Source organism: Malassezia japonica, chromosome 5, assembly GCF_029542785.1.
Source record: "Malassezia japonica chromosome 5, complete sequence".
NCBI lineage: Eukaryota > Fungi > Basidiomycota > Malasseziomycetes > Malasseziales > Malasseziaceae > Malassezia > Malassezia japonica.
In genome coordinates, this window is record NC_083374.1 from 690,870 (window position 1) to 714,088 (window position 23,219).

The 23,219-nt window shown below is 62.7% G+C and overlaps 14 protein-coding genes across 14 annotated transcripts; 6 read left to right on the forward strand and 8 right to left on the reverse strand.

Moving 5' to 3' along the window:
* Positions 1-73: 73 nt before the first annotated feature.
* On the reverse strand, positions 74-1,503 carry TUF1 (translation elongation factor Tu; the record flags this gene model as incomplete). Its single annotated transcript, XM_060267055.1, has 3 exons — positions 74-298; positions 321-1,381; positions 1,440-1,503. 3 exons carry the CDS (start codon positions 1,501-1,503, stop codon positions 74-76), a joined length of 1,350 nt encoding a protein of 449 aa, XP_060123038.1.
* A 105-nt stretch (positions 1,504-1,608) lies between these two features.
* On the forward strand, positions 1,609-4,779 carry SPT5 (transcription elongation factor spt5; the record flags this gene model as incomplete). Its single annotated transcript, XM_060267056.1, has 1 exon — positions 1,609-4,779. The coding sequence occupies one exon, from the start codon at positions 1,609-1,611 to the stop codon at positions 4,777-4,779; it is 3,171 nt and encodes a 1,056-aa protein (XP_060123039.1).
* A 36-nt stretch (positions 4,780-4,815) lies between these two features.
* ESF1 (pre-rRNA-processing protein esf1) lies at positions 4,816-6,912 on the forward strand (the record flags this gene model as incomplete). The annotated part of the gene is made up of 1 exon (XM_060267057.1): positions 4,816-6,912. The coding sequence occupies one exon, from the start codon at positions 4,816-4,818 to the stop codon at positions 6,910-6,912; it is 2,097 nt and encodes a 698-aa protein (XP_060123040.1).
* Position 6,913: 1 nt separating this feature from the next.
* MJAP1_003130 (uncharacterized protein) lies at positions 6,914-8,365 on the reverse strand (the record flags this gene model as incomplete). The annotated part of the gene is made up of 3 exons (XM_060267058.1): positions 6,914-7,573; positions 7,600-7,898; positions 7,921-8,365. 3 exons carry the CDS (start codon positions 8,363-8,365, stop codon positions 6,914-6,916), a joined length of 1,404 nt encoding a protein of 467 aa, XP_060123041.1.
* Positions 8,366-8,420: 55 nt separating this feature from the next.
* Positions 8,421-9,414, reverse strand: cwf29 (RNA-binding protein Cwf29; the record flags this gene model as incomplete). The annotated part of the gene is made up of 2 exons (XM_060267059.1): positions 8,421-9,387; positions 9,410-9,414. The coding sequence occupies 2 exons, from the start codon at positions 9,412-9,414 to the stop codon at positions 8,421-8,423; spliced, it is 972 nt and encodes a 323-aa protein (XP_060123042.1).
* Positions 9,415-9,480: 66 nt separating this feature from the next.
* VMA5 (Vacuolar ATP synthase subunit C) lies at positions 9,481-10,734 on the forward strand (the record flags this gene model as incomplete). Its single annotated transcript, XM_060267060.1, has 4 exons — positions 9,481-9,882; positions 9,905-9,996; positions 10,019-10,376; positions 10,399-10,734. 4 exons carry the CDS (start codon positions 9,481-9,483, stop codon positions 10,732-10,734), a joined length of 1,188 nt encoding a protein of 395 aa, XP_060123043.1.
* Positions 10,735-10,739: 5 nt separating this feature from the next.
* On the reverse strand, positions 10,740-11,633 carry TPT1 (2'-phosphotransferase; the record flags this gene model as incomplete). Its single annotated transcript, XM_060267061.1, has 1 exon — positions 10,740-11,633. One exon carries the CDS (start codon positions 11,631-11,633, stop codon positions 10,740-10,742), a length of 894 nt encoding a protein of 297 aa, XP_060123044.1.
* Positions 11,634-11,731: 98 nt separating this feature from the next.
* Positions 11,732-12,599, reverse strand: MJAP1_003134 (dihydrofolate reductase; the record flags this gene model as incomplete). The annotated part of the gene is made up of 2 exons (XM_060267062.1): positions 11,732-12,251; positions 12,274-12,599. 2 exons carry the CDS (start codon positions 12,597-12,599, stop codon positions 11,732-11,734), a joined length of 846 nt encoding a protein of 281 aa, XP_060123045.1.
* Positions 12,600-12,622: 23 nt separating this feature from the next.
* GUS1 (glutamate--tRNA ligase) lies at positions 12,623-15,040 on the reverse strand (the record flags this gene model as incomplete). Its single annotated transcript, XM_060267063.1, has 2 exons — positions 12,623-12,654; positions 12,679-15,040. The coding sequence occupies 2 exons, from the start codon at positions 15,038-15,040 to the stop codon at positions 12,623-12,625; spliced, it is 2,394 nt and encodes a 797-aa protein (XP_060123046.1).
* A 59-nt stretch (positions 15,041-15,099) lies between these two features.
* On the forward strand, positions 15,100-15,526 carry SMD2 (mRNA splicing protein; the record flags this gene model as incomplete). Its single annotated transcript, XM_060267064.1, has 5 exons — positions 15,100-15,104; positions 15,128-15,356; positions 15,398-15,409; positions 15,433-15,484; positions 15,507-15,526. The coding sequence occupies 5 exons, from the start codon at positions 15,100-15,102 to the stop codon at positions 15,524-15,526; spliced, it is 318 nt and encodes a 105-aa protein (XP_060123047.1).
* A 462-nt stretch (positions 15,527-15,988) lies between these two features.
* On the reverse strand, positions 15,989-18,774 carry MJAP1_003137 (uncharacterized protein; the record flags this gene model as incomplete). Its single annotated transcript, XM_060267065.1, has 3 exons — positions 15,989-18,427; positions 18,453-18,657; positions 18,683-18,774. 3 exons carry the CDS (start codon positions 18,772-18,774, stop codon positions 15,989-15,991), a joined length of 2,736 nt encoding a protein of 911 aa, XP_060123048.1.
* Positions 18,775-19,078: 304 nt separating this feature from the next.
* Positions 19,079-20,030, forward strand: MJAP1_003138 (3-hydroxybutyryl-CoA dehydrogenase; the record flags this gene model as incomplete). Its single annotated transcript, XM_060267066.1, has 4 exons — positions 19,079-19,807; positions 19,833-19,846; positions 19,869-19,974; positions 20,001-20,030. 4 exons carry the CDS (start codon positions 19,079-19,081, stop codon positions 20,028-20,030), a joined length of 879 nt encoding a protein of 292 aa, XP_060123049.1.
* Positions 20,031-20,950: 920 nt separating this feature from the next.
* MJAP1_003139 (uncharacterized protein) lies at positions 20,951-21,512 on the reverse strand (the record flags this gene model as incomplete). The annotated part of the gene is made up of 5 exons (XM_060267067.1): positions 20,951-20,956; positions 20,979-21,070; positions 21,096-21,170; positions 21,196-21,347; positions 21,370-21,512. The coding sequence occupies 5 exons, from the start codon at positions 21,510-21,512 to the stop codon at positions 20,951-20,953; spliced, it is 468 nt and encodes a 155-aa protein (XP_060123050.1).
* A 40-nt stretch (positions 21,513-21,552) lies between these two features.
* MJAP1_003140 (uncharacterized protein) lies at positions 21,553-23,195 on the forward strand (the record flags this gene model as incomplete). Its single annotated transcript, XM_060267068.1, has 5 exons — positions 21,553-21,631; positions 21,654-21,955; positions 21,979-22,182; positions 22,205-22,332; positions 22,355-23,195. The coding sequence occupies 5 exons, from the start codon at positions 21,553-21,555 to the stop codon at positions 23,193-23,195; spliced, it is 1,554 nt and encodes a 517-aa protein (XP_060123051.1).
* Positions 23,196-23,219: the final 24 nt, after the last annotated feature.

A 23,219-nucleotide genomic window follows, 5' to 3' on the forward strand; every position in this document is an offset into this window, starting at 1 on the left:
AACACAAGCATACAACTGTATCACGTGTGCTATATAGTTTATCCACGTGGAGCCACGTGTGAGTGATGTGGAGTTAGCCCATGATCTTGGTCACGATGCCGGTGCCGATCGTCTTGCCGCCCTCGCGGAGGGTGAAGCGCGAGCCCTCCTCGAGCGCAATGTCGTGGACAAGGTCGCAGACAAGCTCAACGTTGTCACCGGGCATGACCATGGCCTCCTCGGCGTTCTCCGTACCCGGAGGGTGCGTCAGCGAGACGGTCACGTCGGACGTGCGGATGAACATTTGCGGACGGTACTGCTGTTAGAACATAGAAACGTACGTTGTTCATAAAGGGGGTGTAGCGACCGCCCTCCTCCTTGGTCAGGATGTAGCACTGCGCCATGAACTTCTTCACGGGCTTCACCGAGCCGGGGACAATGAGCACCTGACCACGGCGGATCTGCTCACGCTTCACACCACGCAGCAGGGCACCCATGTTGTCACCCGCCTCACCACGGTCGAGCTCCTTGTGGAACATCTCGATACCGGTGAGCGTGGTCTTGAGCTGGTTGCCGAGACCAATGATCTCAATCTCGGAGCCCTTGGTAATCGTACCACGCTCCACACGGCCCGTCACGACGGTACCACGACCCGAGATGGAGAAAACGTCCTCGACGGGCATCAGGAAGGGCCTGTCGAGGTCACGCGGGGGGAGGTCGAGCCACGCGTCGGTCTCCTCCATGAGCTTCAGGATGGCGTTCTTGCCGATCTCGTCGTCGCGGCTCTCGAGCGCAGCAAGGGCCGAGCCCGAGACGATCGGGGTGTTGTCACCGTCAAAGCCGTAGGTCGACAGGAGCTCGCGCATCTCCATGTCGACGAGCTCGAGCATCTCCTTGTCGTCGACCTGGTCGACCTTGTTCACGAACACGACCAGCTTCTTGATACCGACCTGGCGCGCGAGCAGCAGGTGCTCACGAGTCTGGGGCATCTGACCGTCGGTAGCCGACACGACAATGATCGCACCGTCCATCTGAGCGGCACCCGTAATCATGTTACGGATGTAGTCGGCGTGACCGGGGCAGTCGACGTGCGCATAGTGGCGGCCGCCCGTCTCGTACTCGACGTGGGCGGTGGAGATGGTGATACCACGCGCCTTCTCCTCAGGGGCCTTGTCGATCGAGGCGTAGTCGACAAACTTGCCGTTGCCCGAGTTCTCGTGGAGAACCTTGGTGATGGCGGCCGTGAGCGTGGTCTTGCCGTGGTCGACGTGGCCGATCGTACCAATGTTCATGTGCGGCTTGGTACGCACAAACTTGCCCGACTCCGTGGCGTAAGTGCGCAGCGCACCGAGCGCGCGCGGGGGAAGCGCGGCGCCACGCACGTTCCGCGCCTGGTTCGCCACTGCACTAGTGTGCTTCGTACGGGCGAGAGCTGCGTTAATTCACATAAAAAGACATACCAGGAACAGCGGCACGCACAGGCATGCCGCGCGCCACAGGGGCGACGGAGCGCAGAGCACGCATAGAAGCAGCACGAGCAACACTCATCGAGGATAGCACGAAGTTTGCCGTCGTCTTCCGATGATGACTAAGCGGACGCGGCCAACGGGCGCCGTCGCATCCCACAATATGGAGCACGGCGGGGAACAAGCCGCGCCGCCCGTGTCCGAGGTGCAGATCAAGGATGAGCACGGGAACGCGGTGCCGTCCGAGGCGCAGCCGGTAGGCGTGCAGGCCGATGCCACGACCGACGCCATCGCCGAAAATGACGCGCAATTAGGCGAGGAAGACGAGGAGAAGGAGGAGGACGAGGAGGAGGACGAGGAGGAGGAGGACGAGGAAGACGACGAGGAGGATGAGGAAGAAGACGACGAGGACGACGATGAAGATGGTCCTCGGCGTGCCAAGAAACAGAAGCGCAACCGCTTCCTCGATGTCGAGGCCGAAGTCGATAACGACGAGGAGGACGTCGACGACGAAGAGGCCGAGGAGCTCCTGCGCGAAGACGGCTTCATTGCCGATGATATGCTGGACGAGTCGCGCGAGGAGCAGCTCAAGACGGCTTCCGATAACCAGCGCCTTGACCGCTTCCGGCGCCAGGAAGAAGAGATGAGCGCCGAGGCGCTCGCCGAAGAGCTCCGCCAGCGCCACGCGCGCAACAGCCGGTACTCGTCGCAGTCCGACTATGCCGAGGTTCCGCAGCGCCTGCTGATGCCCAGTGTGGACGACCCCGGTTTGTGGCGCATCCGGTGCAAGCGCGGGCGCGAAAAGCACCTGGTCGCTACGCTCATGCGGCGTGCGCTCACGCAGGAGGCCTCGGCCAAGCCGCTGCGCATCTTTTCCGCGTTCTGCCGTGACTCGCTCGAGGGCCAGATTTTTGTCGAGGCGCGCCGCGCAGACGACGTAACCGACGCGTTCAACGGCCTGGCCGGCGCGTATGTGACCAACACCAAGCCCTTTTTGGTGCCGATTCTCGAGATGGCCGATCTCCTGAAGCTCCAAAAGAAGCAGAGCGAGGTGCCGATCGGCGGCTGGGTGCGTATCAAGCGTGGCAAGTATGCGGGCGACCTCGGCCAGGTGCTCGATGTCACCGAGAACGGCGAGATGGTCGGTGTGAAGCTTGTCCCCCGTCTCGATCTCAACGCGAGCGAGGCGGAAACCTACACGGACCGCGCGGGACGCAAGCGCAAAAAGCCCGTGAACGCGGCGCTGACTGCGCTCGGCTTCCGTCCTCCCCAGCGCCTCTTTAATGCGGAGGAAGTGCAGCGTGCGTACCCCCATGAGCTGCCGAGCTACCGCCAAGGCGCGTGGGTCTTTGGCGGCGAGACCTTCCGCGACGGCTATCTGGAAAAAGACTTTAAAGTGACTGCGCTCTCGATGGAGGACGTGAACCCGTCGCTGGACGAGGTGCTTGCCTTTACCGGCGAGCCGCACACCGAGGACGGCAGTGCGCCGAATGTCGACCTGCACCTGCTCGCCGATGCCTCGAAGCGCGGTCTCGAGGCGACGCTGCAGCCCGGCGACCACGTCGAGGTGTTCGAAGGCGAGCAGGCCGGTGTGTCTGGTGTGATTGAGTCGCTCGAAGGCGAGGTCGTCGTGATTGATCTCGGCGACGATGCGCTCGACGGGCAGCGCATCGAAGTGCCTGCCAAGAGCGTCCGGAAGCAGTTCCGCGCTGGTGACCACGTCAAGGTCCTTGCCGGCAAGCACGCGGACGAGACCGGTCTTGTGGTCAAGGTCGAGGACGGCGTGACGACCTTCCTCTCGGACCTGTCGCTGAAGGAAGTCTCGGTCTTTTCCAAGGACATTCGCGAGGCCGCCGAGGTCGGCTCGGGCGTCAACGTGATTGGGGGCTACGAGCTGCATAACCTCGTCCAGCTCGATGCACAGACGGCCGGTGTGATCTTCAAGATCGAGCGCGAGTCGTTCAAGGTCCTCGACCAGAACAACCAGGTGGTGACGGTCAAGCCGCACCAGATCAACCTGCGCCGCGACACGGCGCGCTCTGTTGCGCTGGACCACAACGGCCACGAGGTCCACGTCGGCGACATGGTCAAGGAGGTCGAGTGGCAGCTCTCGCAGTTCCGTCAGGGCCAGGTCCTGCACATTTACCAGTCGACGCTGCTCTTTATCCACAACCGCGACTATACCGAGAACGGCGGCGTGTTCCTCGCGCGCGCGCGCCAGGTCGAGCCGCTCGCGCCGACGACGGTCAAGACCGGCTCCACGGACCTCGCCAAGATGAACCCCGCCCTGGCCGAGCCGAGCACCGAGGGCGGCGCAAATGCGGTCGCCGCGCGCAAGGGCGGCCGCGACATCTTTGCGGGCCGCCATGTTGCGATCGTGCGCGGACCCTACAAAACCTATCGCGGGATTATCAAGGAGACGACCGGCGGCATGGCGCGTGTCGAGCTGCATACCATGAGCAAGATCCTCACTGTGCCGCTCGACTCGATGGTCGAAAAGAACCCGGTCACGGGCGAGTCGCGCCGCCTCGTCGGGCCGCCGGGGCCAGGCATGGGGCCGCCGCCGGGCGCGAACCCGTACGCGAACCCGTACGCGGGCGCACAGACCCCCGCGTACAACCCGTACAGCGGCGCACAGACGCCGGGCTACGGCGGCCGCACGCCGGCCTACGGCGGGATGGGTCAGACACCGAACCCGTACAGCGCGACGCCGAACCCCTACGGCGGGCGGACACCCGCGTACGGCGGCATGGGCCAGACGCCGAACCCCTATGGCGCGACGCCGAACCCCTACGGCGGCGGCCGCACCCCGGCGTACGGTGCAATGGGCACGCCGAACCCCTATGGCGGCCGCACCCCGGCATACAGCGGGATGGGCGCGACGCCGAACCCCTACTCGGGCGCGACGCCGAACCCGTATGCGGCCCCCACGCCGAACCCCTACGAGAGCGCCAACCCCTGGTCGTCGGCGGCGAGCGGCGCGCCTGCTGCGCCGCCTTCGCTCCTCGAAGGCATCCGCGTGCGTATCGTGCGCGACGCACAGGGCACGTCATACCAGCGCGGCGCGTACGACGACTCGGTCGGCCACCTTACGTCGCGCAACCCCGTCTCGTGCAAGGTGGAGCTGGAGGCGGGGACGCAGCTGGCGGACGTGCCGCTCGGCTGCGTCGCCCCTCTGCGGCCAAAGTCTGCGGGCGACGCGTGTCTCGTGACGGACGGTGCATGGCGCGGATCGCGCGTCACCTTTGAGTCGGCCGACGGCGAGATTGCAGAGTGCACCATGGGCGACGGCCAGCCGCAGGAGCTGCCCCTCGACCAGCTCGCCCTCGCATAGTGGAGAAAAAGTGGAGGTAGAAAAAATTCGGTCCTCATGGCGAACGGCCACGGGGTGAAGGATGCGCGCTTTGCGCGTGTGCAAAGCGACCCGCGATTCCGGCGTGCAAAGCGCGATGATACCAAGGTCGTGCTAGACGATCGCTTTAAGGATGTGCTGCAACCGACAAAGGGCAAGAAGCTCGACCGGTTCGGCCGCCGCCAGGCAGAAGGCGAGGCCGAAGAGCTCCGCCGCCTGTACCGCCTGGACGGTGGCGATGCCGCACGTGGTGAGGTCGAGCTCGAGAGCAGTAGCGACGAGGAGGACGAGGAAGAAGAGGAAGAGGAGGAGGAAGACGACGACGACGACGAGTCGGAAGAGGACGAGCCGGTGGTCATCGGCCGCCAAGACGCCGTGCGGCGTGCACAGGCCTACGACTCGGACGACTCGATCGATCTGGAGGAGGATGACTTTGATCCCGAGGTCGTCGCCGAGCTCGACAAGCAGGCGTCCGGCTCCAAAGGCTCGAAGAAGCGCGAGGTCGTGGCGCGTGGCGACGATACGTGCCGCCTTGCGGTGGTGAACATGGACTGGGACCATATCCACGCGCGCGACCTGTACAAGGTCTTTGCGTCGCTTGTGCATCCCGAGGCGACGCGCCTTCCCCATGAGCCGCTGCCGGCGTCCGGCAAGAACGGCTTCCAGTCCCTGACGGCCGTGCGTGGCCAAGTCAAGTCGGTGCGCGTGTATGTCTCCGACTTTGGGCGCGAGCGCCTTGCAAAAGAGGACATTGAAGGGCCGCCGCGAGCCATCTTTAAAGAGGCCAAAGACTCGGACGAGGACGAGCCGCTGTACCAAGTCGACGAAGGCTCCGAGTTTGACGAGCAGGCGCTGCGCAAGTACCAGCTGGAGCGCCTGCGCTACTACTACGCGGTCGCCACCTTTGACTCGAAAGAGAGCGCGCGCTTTGTATACAACGAGATCGACGGCACAGAGATGGAGCGCTCGGCAAACCTCTTTGACCTGCGCTTTGTCCCGGACGATATGGAGCTGCCGGACGGCGAAGACGGGCGCGAGTGCGGCTGGCGCGACGAGGCGACCGACGACAAAGGGCACTACGAAGGCCTCGACTTTAAGACGGATGCGCTGCGCCACTCGCGTGTGCGTCTGACGTGGGACCAGGACGACCCGCGCCGTATGAAGGTGACGCACGCCGCGGCACGCAACCAAAAAGACGTGCACGAAGACGATATGAAGACCTACCTCGCGTCCGACTCGGAGGAGGAGGAGGAGGATACGGCACAGAGCCGCGACCGCCTGCGCTCGCTCCTTGCCGCGCCCAAAGCGAACGCGTTTGACGACGCGGACGACGAGGAGAGCATGTACGCGCCCAAGTCGCGCGACGGCGACATGCAGATCACGTTTGTGCCTGCGCTCGCCCCCGGTGCCAAGCCCGCCAAGCCGAGCGAGGACGAAACGACGATCGAAAAGTACATGCGCAAGCAAAAGGAGAAGCGCGAGCGCAAAAAGGCGCAGCGCGAAGAGAAGGAGAAGGGTGAAGAAGAGGCGGAAGAAGAAGAGGAGGCGGGCGCCGGCGAGGACCTCGGCTTTGACGACCCCTTCTTCGCGTCCGACCCCGGGGACTTTGAGCAGGCGCTCGCCCAGGAGCAAGGTAACAAGAAGGACAAGAAGGACAAGAAGGACAAGAAGAGCAAGAAGAGCAAGAAAGTGCGCGAGCCGTCGCCGCCGGCCGACGCCGACGGACACGACTCAGACGCGGACCAGCACTTTTCGCTGCAGGACATTGTGCGCGCCGAGAAGCTGCAGAACAAGAAGCTCTCAAAGCAGCAAAAGAAGCGCGAGGCACGCCGCGAGGCGAAGCGCACGCCGCTCACGCAGCCGAGCTTTGCGATGGACACGCAAGATCCCCGTTTCGCGGCGGTCAAGGAAGACTACCGCTTTGCAATCGACCCCAACCACCCCGGCTTTGTCAAGACAGAAGGCATGCAAAAGCTGCTGGAGGAAGGCCGCAAGCAGCACCCCCAGTCGCAAGATGCCCCTCCCCCTTCTGCGCCCGACCTCCAGTCGCTGGTCTCGTCGGTGAAGCGCAATGCACCGCAGGTCAATCGCCGTGCCAAGAAACAGCGTTCATAGTCTATTTACGTCTGTCGCGATACAGATCGACCTGGCTCAGTCGCTTCTTCCGGCGCGCCTTGGTCTCGTCGCTGCCGCCGATCGACCCCCACCCCGCCAAGGGGACGCAGAGGACGGTGGCATTGTCGACGCTCCCCAAGTTCTCGGCGTACTTTAGCACGCGTTTCGCGGCCTCTTGCGGCTGCTGGGCGCCGCGGCACAGGTCCACAATCTCCTGGTCGCTCATCACGTCGCTGATGCCGTCGCTAAAGCCGATCGCAAACGCAAACTCGGTACCGCGCACAATGTGCGAGCGCACCTCTGGCTCGGCCGTGACGCCGTACCGCTTCGCCTCGGTATCGCCAAAAGCACGCGTATTGGCGAGTGTGCCCATCCACCGCATCTCGCCGAACGAGTCGGTGACGATTCCCGCGCCGAGCCGGCTCAGCCGCTCGGCCTCGCCGGGCTCGTCGGGGTGGTGGTGCGTAGTGAGCGGCACGGCCTTGCCGTCGGACGTGGGACAGAGCAGAAAGCGCGTATCGCCGACGTGGATCGTCGTGAGCGAGACGTACTTGCTCGAGTACCACGGCACGGCGGGTTGGTCGAGGCTGTGCACAAGCAGGATCGATGCGGTGCTTCCCGCGCCGTCGTACTCGGGGTTCTGCTGCACTTCGCGGTCCATCTGCGTCAGACGCAAGCAAAACGTACCATGAGCCATGCGAGTGTCGCGCGCTCTTTCAGCGTAATTTCCTTGCCCTGCATTTCGTCCGGCGGGGGAATGAGCTTGGTATGCGTTGCGTTGGAGTCGCCATCGTCGGCAAGCGCATCGTAACGCTCGAGCGCGGACGGCGTCGGCTCCGACGAGCTCTGTGCGAGCTCCGAGAGAGAACGAAAGTTGGGCGCGGCTTCGCGCTTTCCGCGGCCTAGCAGGTCCTTGCGCACCCAGCGCTCGAGCACTCCGCCCGAGTACCGCCCAAAGTAGCCGCCCAAAGAGCGCGTATATCGTACTGCGTCAAAAAAGCGACGTACCTGTGTCTGTCACCATCTCCGGCTCGGCCGCCTCGAAAACCCGGTGCAGTTTCTTGGACAGGAGCTGCGACACGCTCGGCCCGCCATGCCCGTCAAAGCAGCCGAACCACACGACCTGCGCGCCAAACTCGGCGCCGCCCGCTTCCTGGCACGTCCAGCCGTACCACGGATCGCGGGCCTGGCCGCCGGGCGTCGAGTGAAGGATATGCTGTCGTAATTGCTCACAGGGGAGCATGATACATGAAATCGACATGGCGTCCTCCTGGCCCGCGCGCTCGCCGCGGCTGAGGAGCGCTCCGTATGTTTTTCCCGTCGCCAGCGACACACGCATCGCAGCGCCGCCGGGAGAGCGCGTGCGTACATAGTCTTGATACATGCGCTTGTCGTGCATACGCATCCGCACAGTGCGCGCCACTGTGCGCACCGACGCCTGGACGAACGGCATTACCACACCATCCGCGTCGCGGCCAAAACCAAGTCCCGTGAAATTACCTCCACATCTACGGCGTTGCGGCGCGAAGGCCGCGGGGATACGGCGGGGTCGCGTCGCCTGCGGGATAAGGGGGTGTGACGTCGCCTGGTGGCGTAGCTTCGCGGGGGGTATCTCTAGCCGCCGGGGTGCGGCGGTGGGGCGACGCGCTGCGATCCGGGCGCCGCTCCTTTTCGCGATCGGGGGAATCGGGGGGTGCGCGTCGGTCGTGGCGGTGGCTGCGGCGCCGCTCGCTGTCGCCCTGCTCGCTGTCGTGGCGGTGGCGGTGGCTGCGGCGCCGCTCGCTGTCGCCCCGGTCGCTGTCGTGGTGATGGCGGTGGCTGCGGTGGCGCTCGCTGTCGTGGCGGTGGCTGCGGCGCCGCTCGTCGCCCCGCTCGCCCCGCTCTTTCTCGCGGCGGCGCTCCTTTCTCCGGCGGCGCTCCTCGTCTGTCTCGGACGGCCTGCGTTTCTTTTTCTCGTCGGCAATGTACGCGGCCATGGGGTCGGACAGGTCGATGTCGTCCTCTGGCTCTTCGTCGACGACCGTCTCGGGCGGCGCACAGTTGAACGCCTGCTCGTCCGGCTCGACGAGGTTGCCGTCGGCGTCCGGAACACGCTCGTGCTTAAAGTTGGCGACATGGTCGACGCGCAGCGTGCGCCCCAGCACCTGTGCGCCGTTCAGGTTGTCGACCGCGAGGATCGTCGAGCGCTGGTCCTCGTACATCAGGAACCCAAATCCTCTATGCCGCGGCTGCTTCTGTGGACGCCCATCGCGTCCCCGCTCCTCCTTCGCCTCCTCGCGCGGCTTGGGCAAGTGGATATTCATGACCTCGCCAAACTGGGAAAAGATCGTAATCACGTCGCCTTCCGTGAGGTCAAACGGCAGCCCTCCGACATAGATATACGCCGAGTCTTTGTACTGCTCATGCCATGACCCCGACCCGACGAGCCCCAGCTCGAGCTCCTGCTCGTTGCGCCGCTGGATATCCCGCACCGAGCTGCGTCAGTCGCGTTACGTACTTCATCGCGGTGGAGAGCGCGTGGGTGCCACGTGCCAGCCCGGCGACGGGCCGCGACTCCGCACGGCCACCATGCCCTCCGAGTCGAGCTACTGGATCGTGAGTGCGCCCGTGCAGGAGGAGAAGAGCACGGAGCAGATGTACAAGGATCTGTCGCAGCGGCTTGTGTCCGACTCGGCGGCCGAGCGCTCCGAGGTCGCGCCGCTGGCCTTTCCGCAGCTCAAGACCGGCACGCTCGAGTCGCTGATTGCGCTGTCGGAGGAGCTGCCCAAGACGGATGCGTTCTTTGCGTCGGTCGTTACGCGCATTGTGGACACGCTGCGTGCGCTCTTTAACGACGACGACCAGGCGCTCAACGAGCACCTGGTGCTCGACGGAGAGAGCGTCGAGGACTACCTGATGCACTGGCAGTGGAACGCGGGCAAGTACCGAGCGGACCGCGCACTGCCCGAGCTTGTCGAGACGCTGAACAAGGTATGTTGCAATGCTCACACAGGAAATGCAATCGATCGACAACGTGATGAAGCAAAAGCTCAACACATACAACCTCGCCAAGGGCCAGCTCCAGCAGCTCGAGCGCAAGAAGCAGTACGTGTCTCGGCTCACCCAGCGGCAACCTATCCGTGTGCTCTCTGGCGGACGTCGTGCGAAAGGACGACGTCGTGGACGCCGACTCGGACTTTTTGGTGACGCTCCTGGTCGTCGTGCCCAAGACGCAGAAGCAGCAGTGGCTGGACAAGTACGAGCGCCTGACGTCGATGGTCGTCCCGCGCTCGTCCAACGAGCTCGCGCAGGACGACGAGTACGCGCTCTACAATGTGACCGTCTTTAAGAAGGTCGAGCAAGAGTTTGTGCAAAAGGCGCGCGAACAAAAGTTCCAGGTGCGCGAGTTTACCTTTGACGAGGAGGCGCTCGGTCGCGAGCGCAAGGAGCTCGACGAGGCGGGGGCGTCTGAGAAGGAGCTCTGGGTACGTTGCCGTGCTAACCCAGACCGAGCTGGTCCGCCTGAGCCGCACCAACTTTGCCGAGGCCTACCAGGCAGCAGTCCACTTCAAGGTGCTGCGCACGTTTGTCGAGAGCGTCCTGCGCTTCGGTCTGCCGGCAAACTACTTTGCGGCGGTCGTACGCCCCAACCCGCGGCGCGTCAAGCAGCTGATCAAGTCGCTCGTTGCCGAGTTCAGCCACCTCTCCGAGTATATGTCCAAGAGCGACCAGAACGGAGAAGAGGCGCCGACGACGCACGAGACGCCGGGCGAGTACGCCAACCTGCTGGAGCAGGAGGTGTATCCGTTCGTCTTGACCGAGCAGCCTATGATTACTGTGTAGGAGAACTAGGGCCATATCTGCACACTGTGCGCATCCTCGACACAGTCCACGTACGCCAATGGCAGCGCACCGTCCACGCCGGGGGTGAGCACCACGCCGTTGGACGACACGGAAAAGGGGACGCCGTCGCGCAGCGCTTTTGACACGTCGACATAGATATGGCGCGTGCACGACGTACGCATGCCACTAATCACGCCCGACGCGCCAGGCAGGCCTTTGGCGAGGTGGATGTGGTTGCGGCCCATCGGTTTCAGCGCTTGGCTCGCAAGAATCAAGTCCCATGCCATATTGTTCGTGCCGTGGATCGCATAGTACTTGCCGCCGCGCTCGGCAAGGTGCTCGTGCACGTTGGCGGGGGTCAGATCGACATGCTCGAGCTGCGTCACGCTCGAAAGCGAGTGGCCTTGCACGGCCCGCATCCAGTACACGTCGCCGGCGCCGGGCGCATCGGCCGTGCCACCACTCAGCTCAAAGCGCTGCTTGTCGCTCGAGGCGGTAATCGCCTGGATATCCGCGAGCGTGGGGGGGCGCGTCTCGGCGCCGTCGGGCATCTCGATTTTTTGGACTTTGGGACGCGCAAGCAGCGCATCGACTCGAATGAAGCCGTCAGGGCGGATAGACAGAAACTCTTTCTCGGCGCCGTGGCGCAGCAAGTAGGACAGCGCTTTAGAGAGCTGCACCTCGGGCGACGCGTCGCGGGGGGGGCGCTTGGGTTTCGACAAAGACACCTCGGTCGGTGCGGGGGGCTGCTCTTTTTTCTTTTGCGCCTGCAGCTTACGCTCTTTCTTCCACTGCTTGGCCTGCTCGCGCGAGCGCGCATCGGGCGCACTGGACGGCGCGCCCGCCGCCGACGCGGCGGCGGACGCCGGCGCAGATGCGTTGGCGTCGCTCATCACCATCCTCCACAAGACTAGGGGAGCGAAAAGCGTTCGGTGGGGAACTTTTTTATGCGATGGCGTCTCTTGTATCCCTCTGCGACACATAGCTACCTGTACTATTACACGGCCCCGTCCTTGGGCAGATCACGGCGGCGCCACAGCTGGAACTGGATCGCGATGCCCTTGTCGTGAAAGATCTGGCCGACCTGTGCGGCGTGCGGCGCGTCGGCCAGGAACGTCTTGTGCTCGGCAGACGTTGCCTGGCGCCACACTGCACGGTCGTCCAGCTCGTCTGGGCATAGGCGCTCGTCGGTCGGGAGCACGTCGACGCACGCCTTGGCGGTATCTTCTTCCCACGCCTGCTGCTTTTCCGAGCGGAACTCGTCGAGGAACACGTCGTACAACTCGTTCTCCGCATGCGGGCGCATGATGCGCGTCACGAGCAGGTTCTCGAGCGCCCACGCCGGGCTTGTCGTGGTGAGGACGTGGCGGTAAATCGCTGCGCCGCCGACAATAAACGTGTGCCCCAGTGCAGAGCCGCTCGAGACGTCCATGTACCGCGCGAGCCGGCGCTCTTGCAAAAGAGACACTGCGTCCTCGAACGAGGCGACGACGACCGTGTCCGCGTCCGGCGCAGGCCTGGGTTAGGTTCGATACGTACAGTCCGAGGTCCGCCTGCTTCATTGTCGTGCTCACCACGACATTGATGCGGTCCGACAGGGGGCGGAACTTGGGCGGGATGCTGTCCCACGTATTGCGTCCCATGATGACCGCGTTTTTGATCGGCACCGCGCGCTTTTCGTAGCCTGCCGCGCCCATTGCCGCGTCGTCGCGCGGCGTGTCGACGACGTGGCTCGTCGCTGCACGAAAGTACGCCATGTCTTTCGGCAGGCGCCACGGCAGCGTGCCCTTTGCGCCAATCCCGTTCTTCAGACTGGCCGCGACGACAATCGTCATGCGCAGCGCGCCGAGATTCGGGCGCGTCATGGTAAGTGGAGGTGGCCTATGGGCTACATAATCGGCTTGACGCGGTACATTTTGGCTGCGTCAGTGGGTCACGACGTACTCTGCGGGTTGGTGTCCACCGGCTCATTAATGTTCGGGAGCGAGTACATGTTGACCTTCTTGGCGCCCTCCTCGAGAAGGTTCTGCACAGGGTCGGCACCAGCGGTCTTCTTGCCCGCCTTTTTCGCCTCCTTTTGCTTGGCCTTCTCCGCCTTCTCGGCGGCCTTTTGGGCACGCGCGGCGGCCGCGGCGGCCTTCTTCTCCGCCGGATTCTCGTCCGGGGCAGCCTTGCTCGCGCTCGAGGCTGCGCGGCCGTCGGGAATGCGGATAAACTCGCGGCGGCCGTCCGCGCCTTGGACCTTGTCGAGGATGTAGTAGCCCTTGCGCTCGAACTGCATCGCGTCGCCCTCCTTGAGCTCGGCGACATTCGCGTCTGCCAGTGCAAGGGTGGTGAAGCGCGTCTGGGGCGAGAGGAAGTCGGTAAACTTGTCCTCTTCCTCGAGCTTCTTCTTGGTGATGAGGTAGTCAAAGTCCTCGAGCGTCACCGGCGTGAGGTGGTGCGTCGCGTTGGGCTGCGCGAGCCACGTCACCTTCTTCTTGGTCGCCTTAAAGTCGCCGTCGAGGTTCGCCTCGAGGTCGAGCGAGGAGACCGAGCCGTCCTCGGCGAGGTGCTTGGCACGCACAATGACGTTGCCCCAGTCCATGAGCGTGATCTCCTCATTGACGTCGAACGAGGCCGCATCGGCCTGCTCGATAAAGATCTGGCTGTCGTACACGGTGGTCTTCATGCCGAGCTCGGCGTTCTTCTTGTGCTTCGGCACCTGCTTGTCCTCCGCAGGAGGGCAGTTGGCGATCGACGCCTTGACAAGCTTCGCCTCGTCGAGCGCGACATAGCGCGGCACCACGGGGTCGATTAGACGCTTGTTTAGCGCCCAGATATTGTCCCACTCCATGTTGATGATCTGCTGCGAGGGGCCCTGCGACAGGATAAACTGGCGGATACAGTCGATCGTCATACCACGGCGGCGGATACCGCGCACGGTCGGGAAACGGGGGTCGTCCCAGCCGGGCACGATGCCGTTGTCGACGAACCACTGCAGCTTGCGCTTGCTCAGCAGCGTGTACACAAAGTTCAGGCGACCATAGTCCCAAATGTCCACATGGCGCAGGTTCAGCTTCTCCAGGAACCACTCATACTGGGGGTTGCGGTCGTGGTACTCGTTCGTACGCAGCGCGTGCGTAATGCCTTCGAGACTGTCCACGACAGGGCAGCAGAAGTCGTAGGTGGGGTACACCTTCCACTGCGTGCCGGTGCGCGCGTGGGGCGTGTCGACGTTGCAGCGGTAAATAACTGGGTCGCGCATCGCCTTGTTGGGGTTATCGACGCTCATCTTGGCACGCAGGCACCACTTGCATCCCTCGGGTGTGCCGCGCTCCATCTCCTCAAAGCGCGCCAGGTTCTCCTCGACAGAGGCGTCGCGGCGCTTGCTGGGCAGACCGTCCATGCGCTGCGCGCGCATCTCCTCCTGGAGCGTGTCATCGCAGTAGGCGTTGCCCTCCTTGATCAGGCGCACCGCAAGCTCCTTGAGCGTCTCGAAAAAGTCCGAGGTGTGGGAAACAGCATCGGGCGTGATGCCGAGAAGCGCAAGGTCCTCGACGATCGAATCCTCAAACTCCTGCTTCTCCTTGCTGGGGTTCGTGTCGTCGAAACGGACGATGAGCTTACCCTTGTACTCCTGCGCAAAGTACTGGTTGAGAATCGCGGCCTTGGCGTGGCCGACGTGCAGGTAGCCAGACGGCTCCGGGGGGAAACGCGTCACGACCTCACCCTGCTTCGCGCCCTTAAGGAACAGGTCGAAACCAGCGGCGGTCTTCTTCTGCTTGAACATGTTGCTCTTGGCATCCGCCATCGCCGTCACAGCCGAGGAGAAGGCAGGGAGTGCATCGAGGTGGGCGTACCAGCGCGCAAGGTGCGTATGCGCCTGCTTCTTGATGATACCAAGCAGCGGCGACGAGGAGCGGATCGCGCCCCAGATCGCCACGTCCGCGGCCGTGACCTGGTGTCCGGTCAGGTACGTGCGCAGCGCGAGGTGCTGGTCGAGATCGTCAGCCTGCTGCGACGCCTCCTGGAACGGCGCCGCGGCGAGTTTGTCCGACTGCTCAAGGTAGGCGCCGACCGCCGCACGGTTCTCGGCACTGCCTGCAAGGCCGATCGGGGCGTAGAGCTCGGTCAGGGCCTGCAGGACGGCAAGGCCACCTTCGACCTTCTTGCCGTCTTTGAGGGTCACAGCAGGGCCCTGGTTCACTTCGTAATCGATTTTAGCATCCTTATCGCCATGCTCTGCGGCGACGTTCACCAGTACAATCGGCGACACAAACGGAAGCCGCGCAGACGGATCCAGTACCACCGTCACGACGCTCATTGTGGGAGGAAAAGCGCTTTGGAAGGTCACGTGACTTTCCATCCGCGTCGACGAGTACGATGAGGTAGGTGGACGAGGCTCACGCAGTCAATACGTCAACGTGCCCAAGTCCGATCTGGACGAGGCGCAGATTCGCGAGCTCGAGCAGTACGAGATCTCTCAGGGGCCGCTGTCTGTGCTCCAGCAGTCGGTGCGCAACCATACCCAGGTCCTGATCTCGCTGCGGAACAACAAAAAGCTCCTTGCGCGCGTCAAGGCGTTCGACCGTCACTCGAATATGGTGCTGGAGAACGTGAAGGAGATGTGGACGGAGGTGGTACGTATCCTGTCTGACAACAGCCAAAAAGCAAAAACAAGAAGCCGGTGAACGTGCGTAGTGCGACTAACAACAGAAGGACCGCTTTATCTCGAAAATGTTTTTGCGTGGCGACTCGGTGGTGCTGGGTACGTTGATAGGCTAACGCAGTCTTGCGCAACATTGCGTAACCGGGCCGAGCGCTCACTCCTGTACTGTATATTGGTAGTGAGAACGCACTGTGCTGCGAAAGGAGACAGGTCGTGCTACGGAAACTAGACTGGGGTTGGGGGCCGATGAGTTGCCGAACGAGGCTGTAAAAGATAACGTCAGGCTATTCCTTGCGCAATAGGTCGCCCTTAGTGGCTCGAATGTCTTCGGAGCGAGGTTCGCGATTTGCCTCCACGCCTCCACGAAAGACTGGCGCGGGCGGGCTTTTGGCGCGGGGGCGCCGCCTGCCTACTCGACCGGGCAACATATCTGGCGTTTTTTTAAAGTGCGAATGACGCACAAAGTCGGTGTAGCACCCTTGTCCACAGCATTAGCATCGGTTCTTGCAATACGGTACGCGTTGTTCTCTAGTCCCTTGCTAGCAACCCCCCCACCTCTATGCGGTCGAATCGGTGTCACACTCTTTCAATTCTATAGGTCGATTAGTTGTCGGCCAGGGTGACGGCAGCAGCGCCGAGGGCCTGGGTGTCGCGCTCGACGACCTTGGTCACAAAGATGACCTTGTTGCCCTCCTTCCACATGTGGGTCTCGAGAGTCTCGCCAGGGAAGACGTGGCCCGTGAAGCGCACCTTGATGTCCTTGTAGGGACCGTAGGCGTTGTACACGTGCTTGCCCGAGATACCGAACGAGCAGAGACCGTGGAGGATGGGCTTGTCGAAGCCACCCACCGACGCAAAGTTGGGGTCCACGTGCAGCGGGTTGTAGTCACCGCTGAGGCGGTAGAGAGCAGCCTGCGACTCGTCGGTCTTCTCCTTGATGACCTTGTCGGCGGCGCGCGACGGGGGCTTGTTGGCGGCGGTGGCGGCGCCACGGTCGCTGCCGGTCTTCTTGCCCTCGAAGCCACCCGAGCCACGGATGAAGAGGGTGCTCTGGTTCTCAAAGACCTCCTCACCGGTCTCCTTGTTGACCGAGATGGTGCGCGAAGTGACGGCAGCAGCCTTGCCCTTGTCGAGCACCTCGATGATGCGGGGAGTGTTGACGAGGTTGCCCTCCGTGGGGATGGGGCCCTTGATGGCAAGGTACTGCTCACCGTGCAGGAGCATCATGGGGCTGAAGTTGGGCAGGAAGTCCAGGTTCAGGCTCGAGCCAGCCATGAACTGGGGAATGACACCCCAAGTGGGCAGCGCCTGGAAGTTTTCGGCCTGCTCGTAGACGTAGTCGAGCTCGTTGGCCTTGGCACCGATACCAAGGTTGTACAGGATCACGTCACGGTTGCCGTACGAGAACTCGGTGGGCTCAGGGCGCTCAGCCTTGGCCTCCTTGACGATGGCGGGGTCGGCGGGGTCGGCGAACTCGTCGTCGCCCTCGGCGCCCTCGTCGTCGTCGTCGTCCTCAGCGCCAAAGTTGGCAACAATGTCACCGAGCGACTCGCTGGGGCTCGTGGGCCACGAGGCACGCTCAGGGTCGAAGTCGCTGATCTTGCTCCAGTTCTTCTCGATCTGCTCAGGGGTGACGCCCTTGGCAGTGTTGAAGGCCTTACCGCCCGAACGCTCCCAGCGGACAGCGGCGACCCAGCCACCCGAAACCTCAAAGAGGGCGCGAGTGACCTCGGTGTTGTCCTTGCTACCGAGGTAGGCAACGACCGGGGCAACGTACTCGGGCTTGAAGGCGTCGACCATCTCCTGCGGCCAGATGGTCGAGGTCATGGCGGTACCAGCGTTGGGGGCGATGGTGTTGGCCAGAATGTTGTACTTGGCACCCTCAACGGCGAGCGTCTGGGTGAGACCAAGGATACCCGACTTGGCGGTCGAGTAGTTGGCCTGACCAAAGTTGCCGTAGATACCGACAGCCGAAGTGGTGTTGATGATGCGACCGTACTTCTGCTGCTGGAAGATGGGCCAGGCAGCCTTGCAGACCTTGTAGGTACCGCGCAGGTGCACGTTCTGGACCGCATTCCAGTCCTCGGCAGTGGCACCGGCGAACGACTTGTCGCGGAGGATACCGGCGTTGTTCACAACGACGTGAAGGCCGCCGAAGGCGTCGGTGGCGTCCTTGACGAGCTTGTCACCGTCCTCAACGGAGCCGATGCTGGCAGTGGCCTTGCCGCCGTTCTTCTTGATCTCGTCAATGACGGCGTTGGCGTTCTTCTCGCTGAAGTCGTTCACGACGACGTTCGCACCGAGGCGGCTAAAGAGGAGGGCGTAGGCGCGACCGAGACCGGCACCAGCACCAGTGATGAGCACGGTCTGGTCCTTGAAGCTGACCGGCGCATCGCCCTGGGGGTTCTCAGGCGCCTCCTTGGCGCGCTCGAGGAGCTCAAGGTAGTTGGCGTCGGTGATGCGCTGGGGGTACTCGGGGTTGGTCTCGAAGTCGAGGATGTCGTCGATCTTCTCGCGGACAGCCTCGGGGGTGAAGGTCTTGTCGGCGCGGAAGACGTGACCGTGCGAGCGCTCGCGGCGGAGCATGGCGTAGAAGCCGGCACCGCACTCGAACACCTCACCACGAACGCTCTCGTTCTGGGCCGAGACGAGGTAGGCGACGAGGGGAACGACGAACTCGGGCTTGAGGTTCTCGAGCATCTCCGGGGGCATCACCGTCTCGGTCATCTTGGAGGCAGCGACAGGGGCGATCGAGTTCGCGATGATGTTGTACTTCTCACCCTCGATGGAGAGCGTCTTCGAGAAGGCAACCAGGGCAAGCTTGGCCGACGAGTAGTTGGCCTGGCCGAAGTTACCGTAGAGACCGGCAGCCGACGAGGTGTTGACCACACGGCCGAACTTCTGCTGGCGGAAGTAGGGCCAGGCGGCACGGGTACAGGCGAACGAGCCAAAGACGTGGACGGCCTGGACGGCATCCCACTCCTTGTCGGTCATCGACTTGAAGGACTTGTCGCGGAGGATACCAGCGTTATTGATGAGGATCTGGGGTTAGTTCGAATAGACGTACGTCAATGCGGCCCCACTTGTCGATCACCTGCTTGATGATCTTCTCGCCCTCGACGTTCGAGTCGTAGTTGGCGATAGCCTCACCACCAGCCTTGGTGATCTCCTCGACGACAACATCGGCAGCCTTCTTGTTCTTGTCGTCGGCGGCAGGACCGAGGTCGTTCACAAGGACCTTGGCGCCGCGCGAGGCGAAGAAGAGGGCATATCTAGGTAAGCCAAAGGGGTACGTACGTCTTGCCGAGACCGCCACCGGCACCGGTGACAACCACGACGCGGTTCTTGAACGAGATCTTCCCGTTATCCGTAGCAGGGAAATCAGCCATGATGAAGTTGTAGAAGAAGTCCCCTACGGGCGGACCACCCCGCAGGCCCCGCCCCGCACGTCACCTCCGGTCCGGTGGAGTTTCAGCCGGACATGCGGCCCAATCGCCAGCGCGATGCGTAAGCGGCGGGAGGGACCTTCGGCCGAGCTAACTCCGCCCTTTCCGGAGGTGGAGAGAGTGCACGGCCCGGCCAAGGCACGGTCAGCTGGTCGCACGCAGGACACGGCTTCCAGGAAACCATTGGTGCATTATGCCAGCTGTTGAATCGCCATTTTCTAGAATTGCCGTGCTAGGATGCGGCCAGATGGGTATCGGTATTGCGTACGTCGCGGCTGTGATTGCGCGTATCGAAGAAATCATCCTCTTTGATGTGAACGAAGAGCAGGTGCAGACGGCGCGTGACGAGCTCGAGCTCCAGATCCGAAAGACGGCCAAGTACCGCCTGATTGAGCCGCGCCTTGTCGATCCGATCCTCGCGAGCTTCCGCCTGGTGACCGACATGAAGGACCTCGGATCGGGCGACCGTGCGCCGCAGCTCGTCATCGAGGCGGCCTCGGAGAATATCGACATCAAGACCAAGATCTTTGCGCAGCTCGCGCAGCAGCTGCCTCTTTCTACGGTCCTGGCAACAAATACATCGTCGCTGAGTGTGACGCGGCTGGCCAACGCCGCCTCGACCCCACAACTTTTCCCGAAAGAGGAAGAGGCGGCAGAGAGCGCAGGGCGCGTGATTGGCGTGCACTTTTTCAACCCGGTGCAGAAGATGCGCCTCGTCGAAATTATTCCAGGTCTGCAGACACGCGAGGATGTGACAAAGCGCGCGACCGACTTTGCGCTCGCCTGCCGCAAAAAGACGGTGCGCTGCACCGACACGCCCGGCTTTATCGTGAATCGCATCAACATCAGTGCGCTGCGCGAGGCAATCCGCATGGCAGAGACCAAGGTCGCGACCTTTGAGGATATTGATACGGCGATGATCTACGGCATGCGCTCGCCCATGGGGCCGCTGCGCCTCGCGGACTTTGTCGGACTGGTGCGTATTTTTTTTACTCATTCAGGATATCGTCTTGCAGTACGCCTCTACACTCACACAGGGTCCTCAATTCTATTTACGAAGATACAGGCGAGCCGCAGTTTGCGCCTCCGGTGCTGCTCCAGCGCATGGTCCAGGCTGGCTGGCTCGGCGTCAAGTCCGGCAAGGTAGGCAGGCCTCCACACTCACGCAGGGCTTTTACGACTACCAGGCGAAGGCCTAATGTGTTTAGTCATCATAGAACCAGCCAACCCGCAGGCGCGCGTTGGCAAACCCGCCGCGGTTTTGCTCCCGGATCGATCGCCTACGGCCTAGGACAAAAAAGCGATGTCTATTGCGCGTACCGTGGACTATATCCGCAAGGGCGGTTTCGCCAAGTACTGGCGTGACATGCAGTACATTGATGATGCCAAGTGGGGTACTATGGTCGGCATCGACAGGTATGTATCCGCCTCCGAATGCTCATGATAGCAACGGCAACAAGTACTGGGAAAACGTCAACGAGCAGCCCGGCCGTACGCGCTGGGTGGACTACAAGAGCTCGGATCCCGACACGACGCAGCTCGAGCCGATCTGGCACGCCTGGCTGTGCAACACCCGGATGTTGCCCCCGAACGCGGACCCGCTCACTCAGAAGTTTGAGCACCCCTGGGAATCGGTACGTGTGCTGTGTGGCTTACCCTAGGTCACATTTGAGAATATGACGGGTACGCGCGGCTCGTTCAGGACGTACAACACTACGAAGCCGAAGCTGGTACGTGGACATGACTGACCTAGTACTCTTGGGTGCCCAAGATTGCTGAGCGCGGCAGCCAGTAGATATGTAGCAACACGACCTCGGTCTCGATGAGGGACATGCAGTAGTACGTGGGAGTGGGATGAGGGGGATGGAGCGTGGCTCGGCGCGAGCCACATTTAGCCACATTTACTGCCGTGGTCGTGCACGGTGCACAAGCATCGAGCTAGTACGCCTGGGTCACCGCTAGCCACCGGGAACAAACAGCTCACATGGGGCAAGCAAGGCAGAGCGATCCATGCTATGTGCACTCGCTATTATCCAATAAGCTGCGCTGCTACCCAATTCCCACGGCACACTGCTCAGGCAAGGCGTCTACAGGCCTAGTCGGAAGGTCCTGTCCTGGTTTACGACTGCGTTAGACGATCCACGTACCGACTTCGCGGCGTTGGCGTGCTCACGGACCCAGTCGTTCATACCGCGGCGGCACCGCGCGATCTCGAACACGTAGAACTGGAAGCGCGTCACTGTGTAAGAAGAAGAAACACGTACAAAAGATCGTGTTCGTCTGCGTGTACTCGTCCGAGGCATCTGTACGGATCAGCGTACCAAAGTTGAAGTCGGCGACTGGGTCAGAAGGAGAAGCACGTACCCTTCTTTTCGTACTTGGCGATGAACTCGCGCCACTTTTGCTTGCCAGCGGGGCTCTTCATGCTGTCCTCGTTGATCAGGCGGACCGCATTGTCGTCCTTGAACGTGTCAGGGAACATCTCTTCAAAGTCGGCCATGATGTCATCGTCAAATCTAGGTGAGCATTGCAACGTACTTGGTCAGGCGGAGCGCAGAGCCCTTGACCTTCTCGAGCAGGTTCCAGTAGGTCTGTGCATGCTCGACGCAGCGCACGGCAATCTGCTTCTCGATTTCAGGGAGGTTCTCGGCCTGGTTGGGGTCAAACGTATCCAAAGACATGGTGGTCAAACAACTCCCGGCCTCCACGTGACAAAGTGCGATGTGCGGCATCGCGTTGGTGTGCGGGCCGTGCGCAGGGGATGTGTGGGCCTCGCTCCTGCGCGCGATCGAGCGGCGAGGTAGGTCCTTTGGCTTATGCAGGGCCGGACGCCGTGCAGGAAAGTGCGATTTCCGTCGGTGCACAGACGGCGCATCTCGGCGCGTCAGTGCTGTGTCTCCGTGGAGAAGGCGTGACGCGCCAGCCGTTTTCCGCAAATGGCCTGCATTTCGTGTGGAATGGCGAGGTGTTTGACGGACGCGATGGTGCGTGGGCGCCGAGTGAAAATGACGGCGCGGCGCTCTTTCAAAGTATCGTAGAAAAAGCCGGCAAAGGCGACGTGCGTGCTGCGCTGGTCGCGGCGCTCGCCGAGATCGAGGGGCCGTACGCGTTTGTACTCGTGGACGTGCGTATCCGAGGCTAACCCAGGAGGAGCATCGCTGTGTATACTACGGCCGCGACCCTCTAGGGCGTCGGTCACTCTTGCGGTCCGCATCGCCGTTTGCGCTCGCCTCGGTCTCGACGCAAGAGTCGGTCGAGAGCGGCTGGGTGTGGGAAGAAGTGCCGTGCGCTTCGCTTTGGTGTGCCCAGCTAGATACCCCGGCCACGGATGCGGTGGACCGCACGTCTGAGGTACGCTGAATAGCTAATGCAGTTTGCCTCGCGTCTCCTCGTGTCGGACGCGGAGTGGAAAGACAATGATACCCCCGCCCTGGATGCCTTCCACGCGACACTATCTGAAAGTGTCGCGCGGCGCGTCTGTGATATCCGCCCGGATCCTACGTACGTCGCCCGCCTAACGCAGGCAATCCAAAACAGACGCCCACGTCGCCGTGCTCTTTTCTGGGGGCGTCGACTGCACGGTGCTCGCCGCTTTGGCGCATGCGCACATTCCCCCGGAGCAGTCAATTGATCTAATCAATGTCGCTTTCGAGAATCCTCGCTCGCTCGCGGCGCACCACAGAGACGACCCCTATGCCGTACCAGACCGCATTACGGCGTATGCCAGTGCACAGGAGCTGCGTGCCATGGCGCCGCATCGGCAGTGGGACCTAATCGAGGTCAATGTGCCGTATGCTACGTACGAGGCGCACTTGGACCAAGTCAAGGCGCTCCTTGCGCCATGCACCAGTGTCATGGACCTGAGCATTGCTGCGGCGCTCTACTTTGCGGCGCGTGCGCAAGGTCGCGTCGGCGGGTGTGCGTATACGTCTCCTGCGCGCGTATTCCTATCTGGCCTCGGCGCGGACGAGCTGCTTGCGGGTTACTCGCGCCACCGCCAGGCCTTTCGGCGGGGCGGCGACGACGCGCTGCGCGCCGAGCTCCAGCTCGACCTCGACCGGCTGCCTACCCGCAATCTCGGGCGCGACGACCGCGTAATTAGTGCGCACGCCCGCGAGGCACGCTTTCCCTACTTGGCGCGCTCAGTCCTAGTCCAAGTCTGTGCGTTGCCGCTTTCTACGAAGGCCGACCTGTCCCCCGGCACCGAAGGCACTGGCGACAAGCGCCTGCTGCGCAAGCTTGCGCGGCGCCTCGGCCTCCCCCATGCGTCTGCACTCCCCAAACGTGCGATCCAGTTTGGCGCACGCAGCGCCAAGCTCGACGCGGCGTCCGCCCGCCGCAAAGGCTCCGAAGCGCTCTCGTAGTGGTCTGTGCTCGTGCAAAATAAT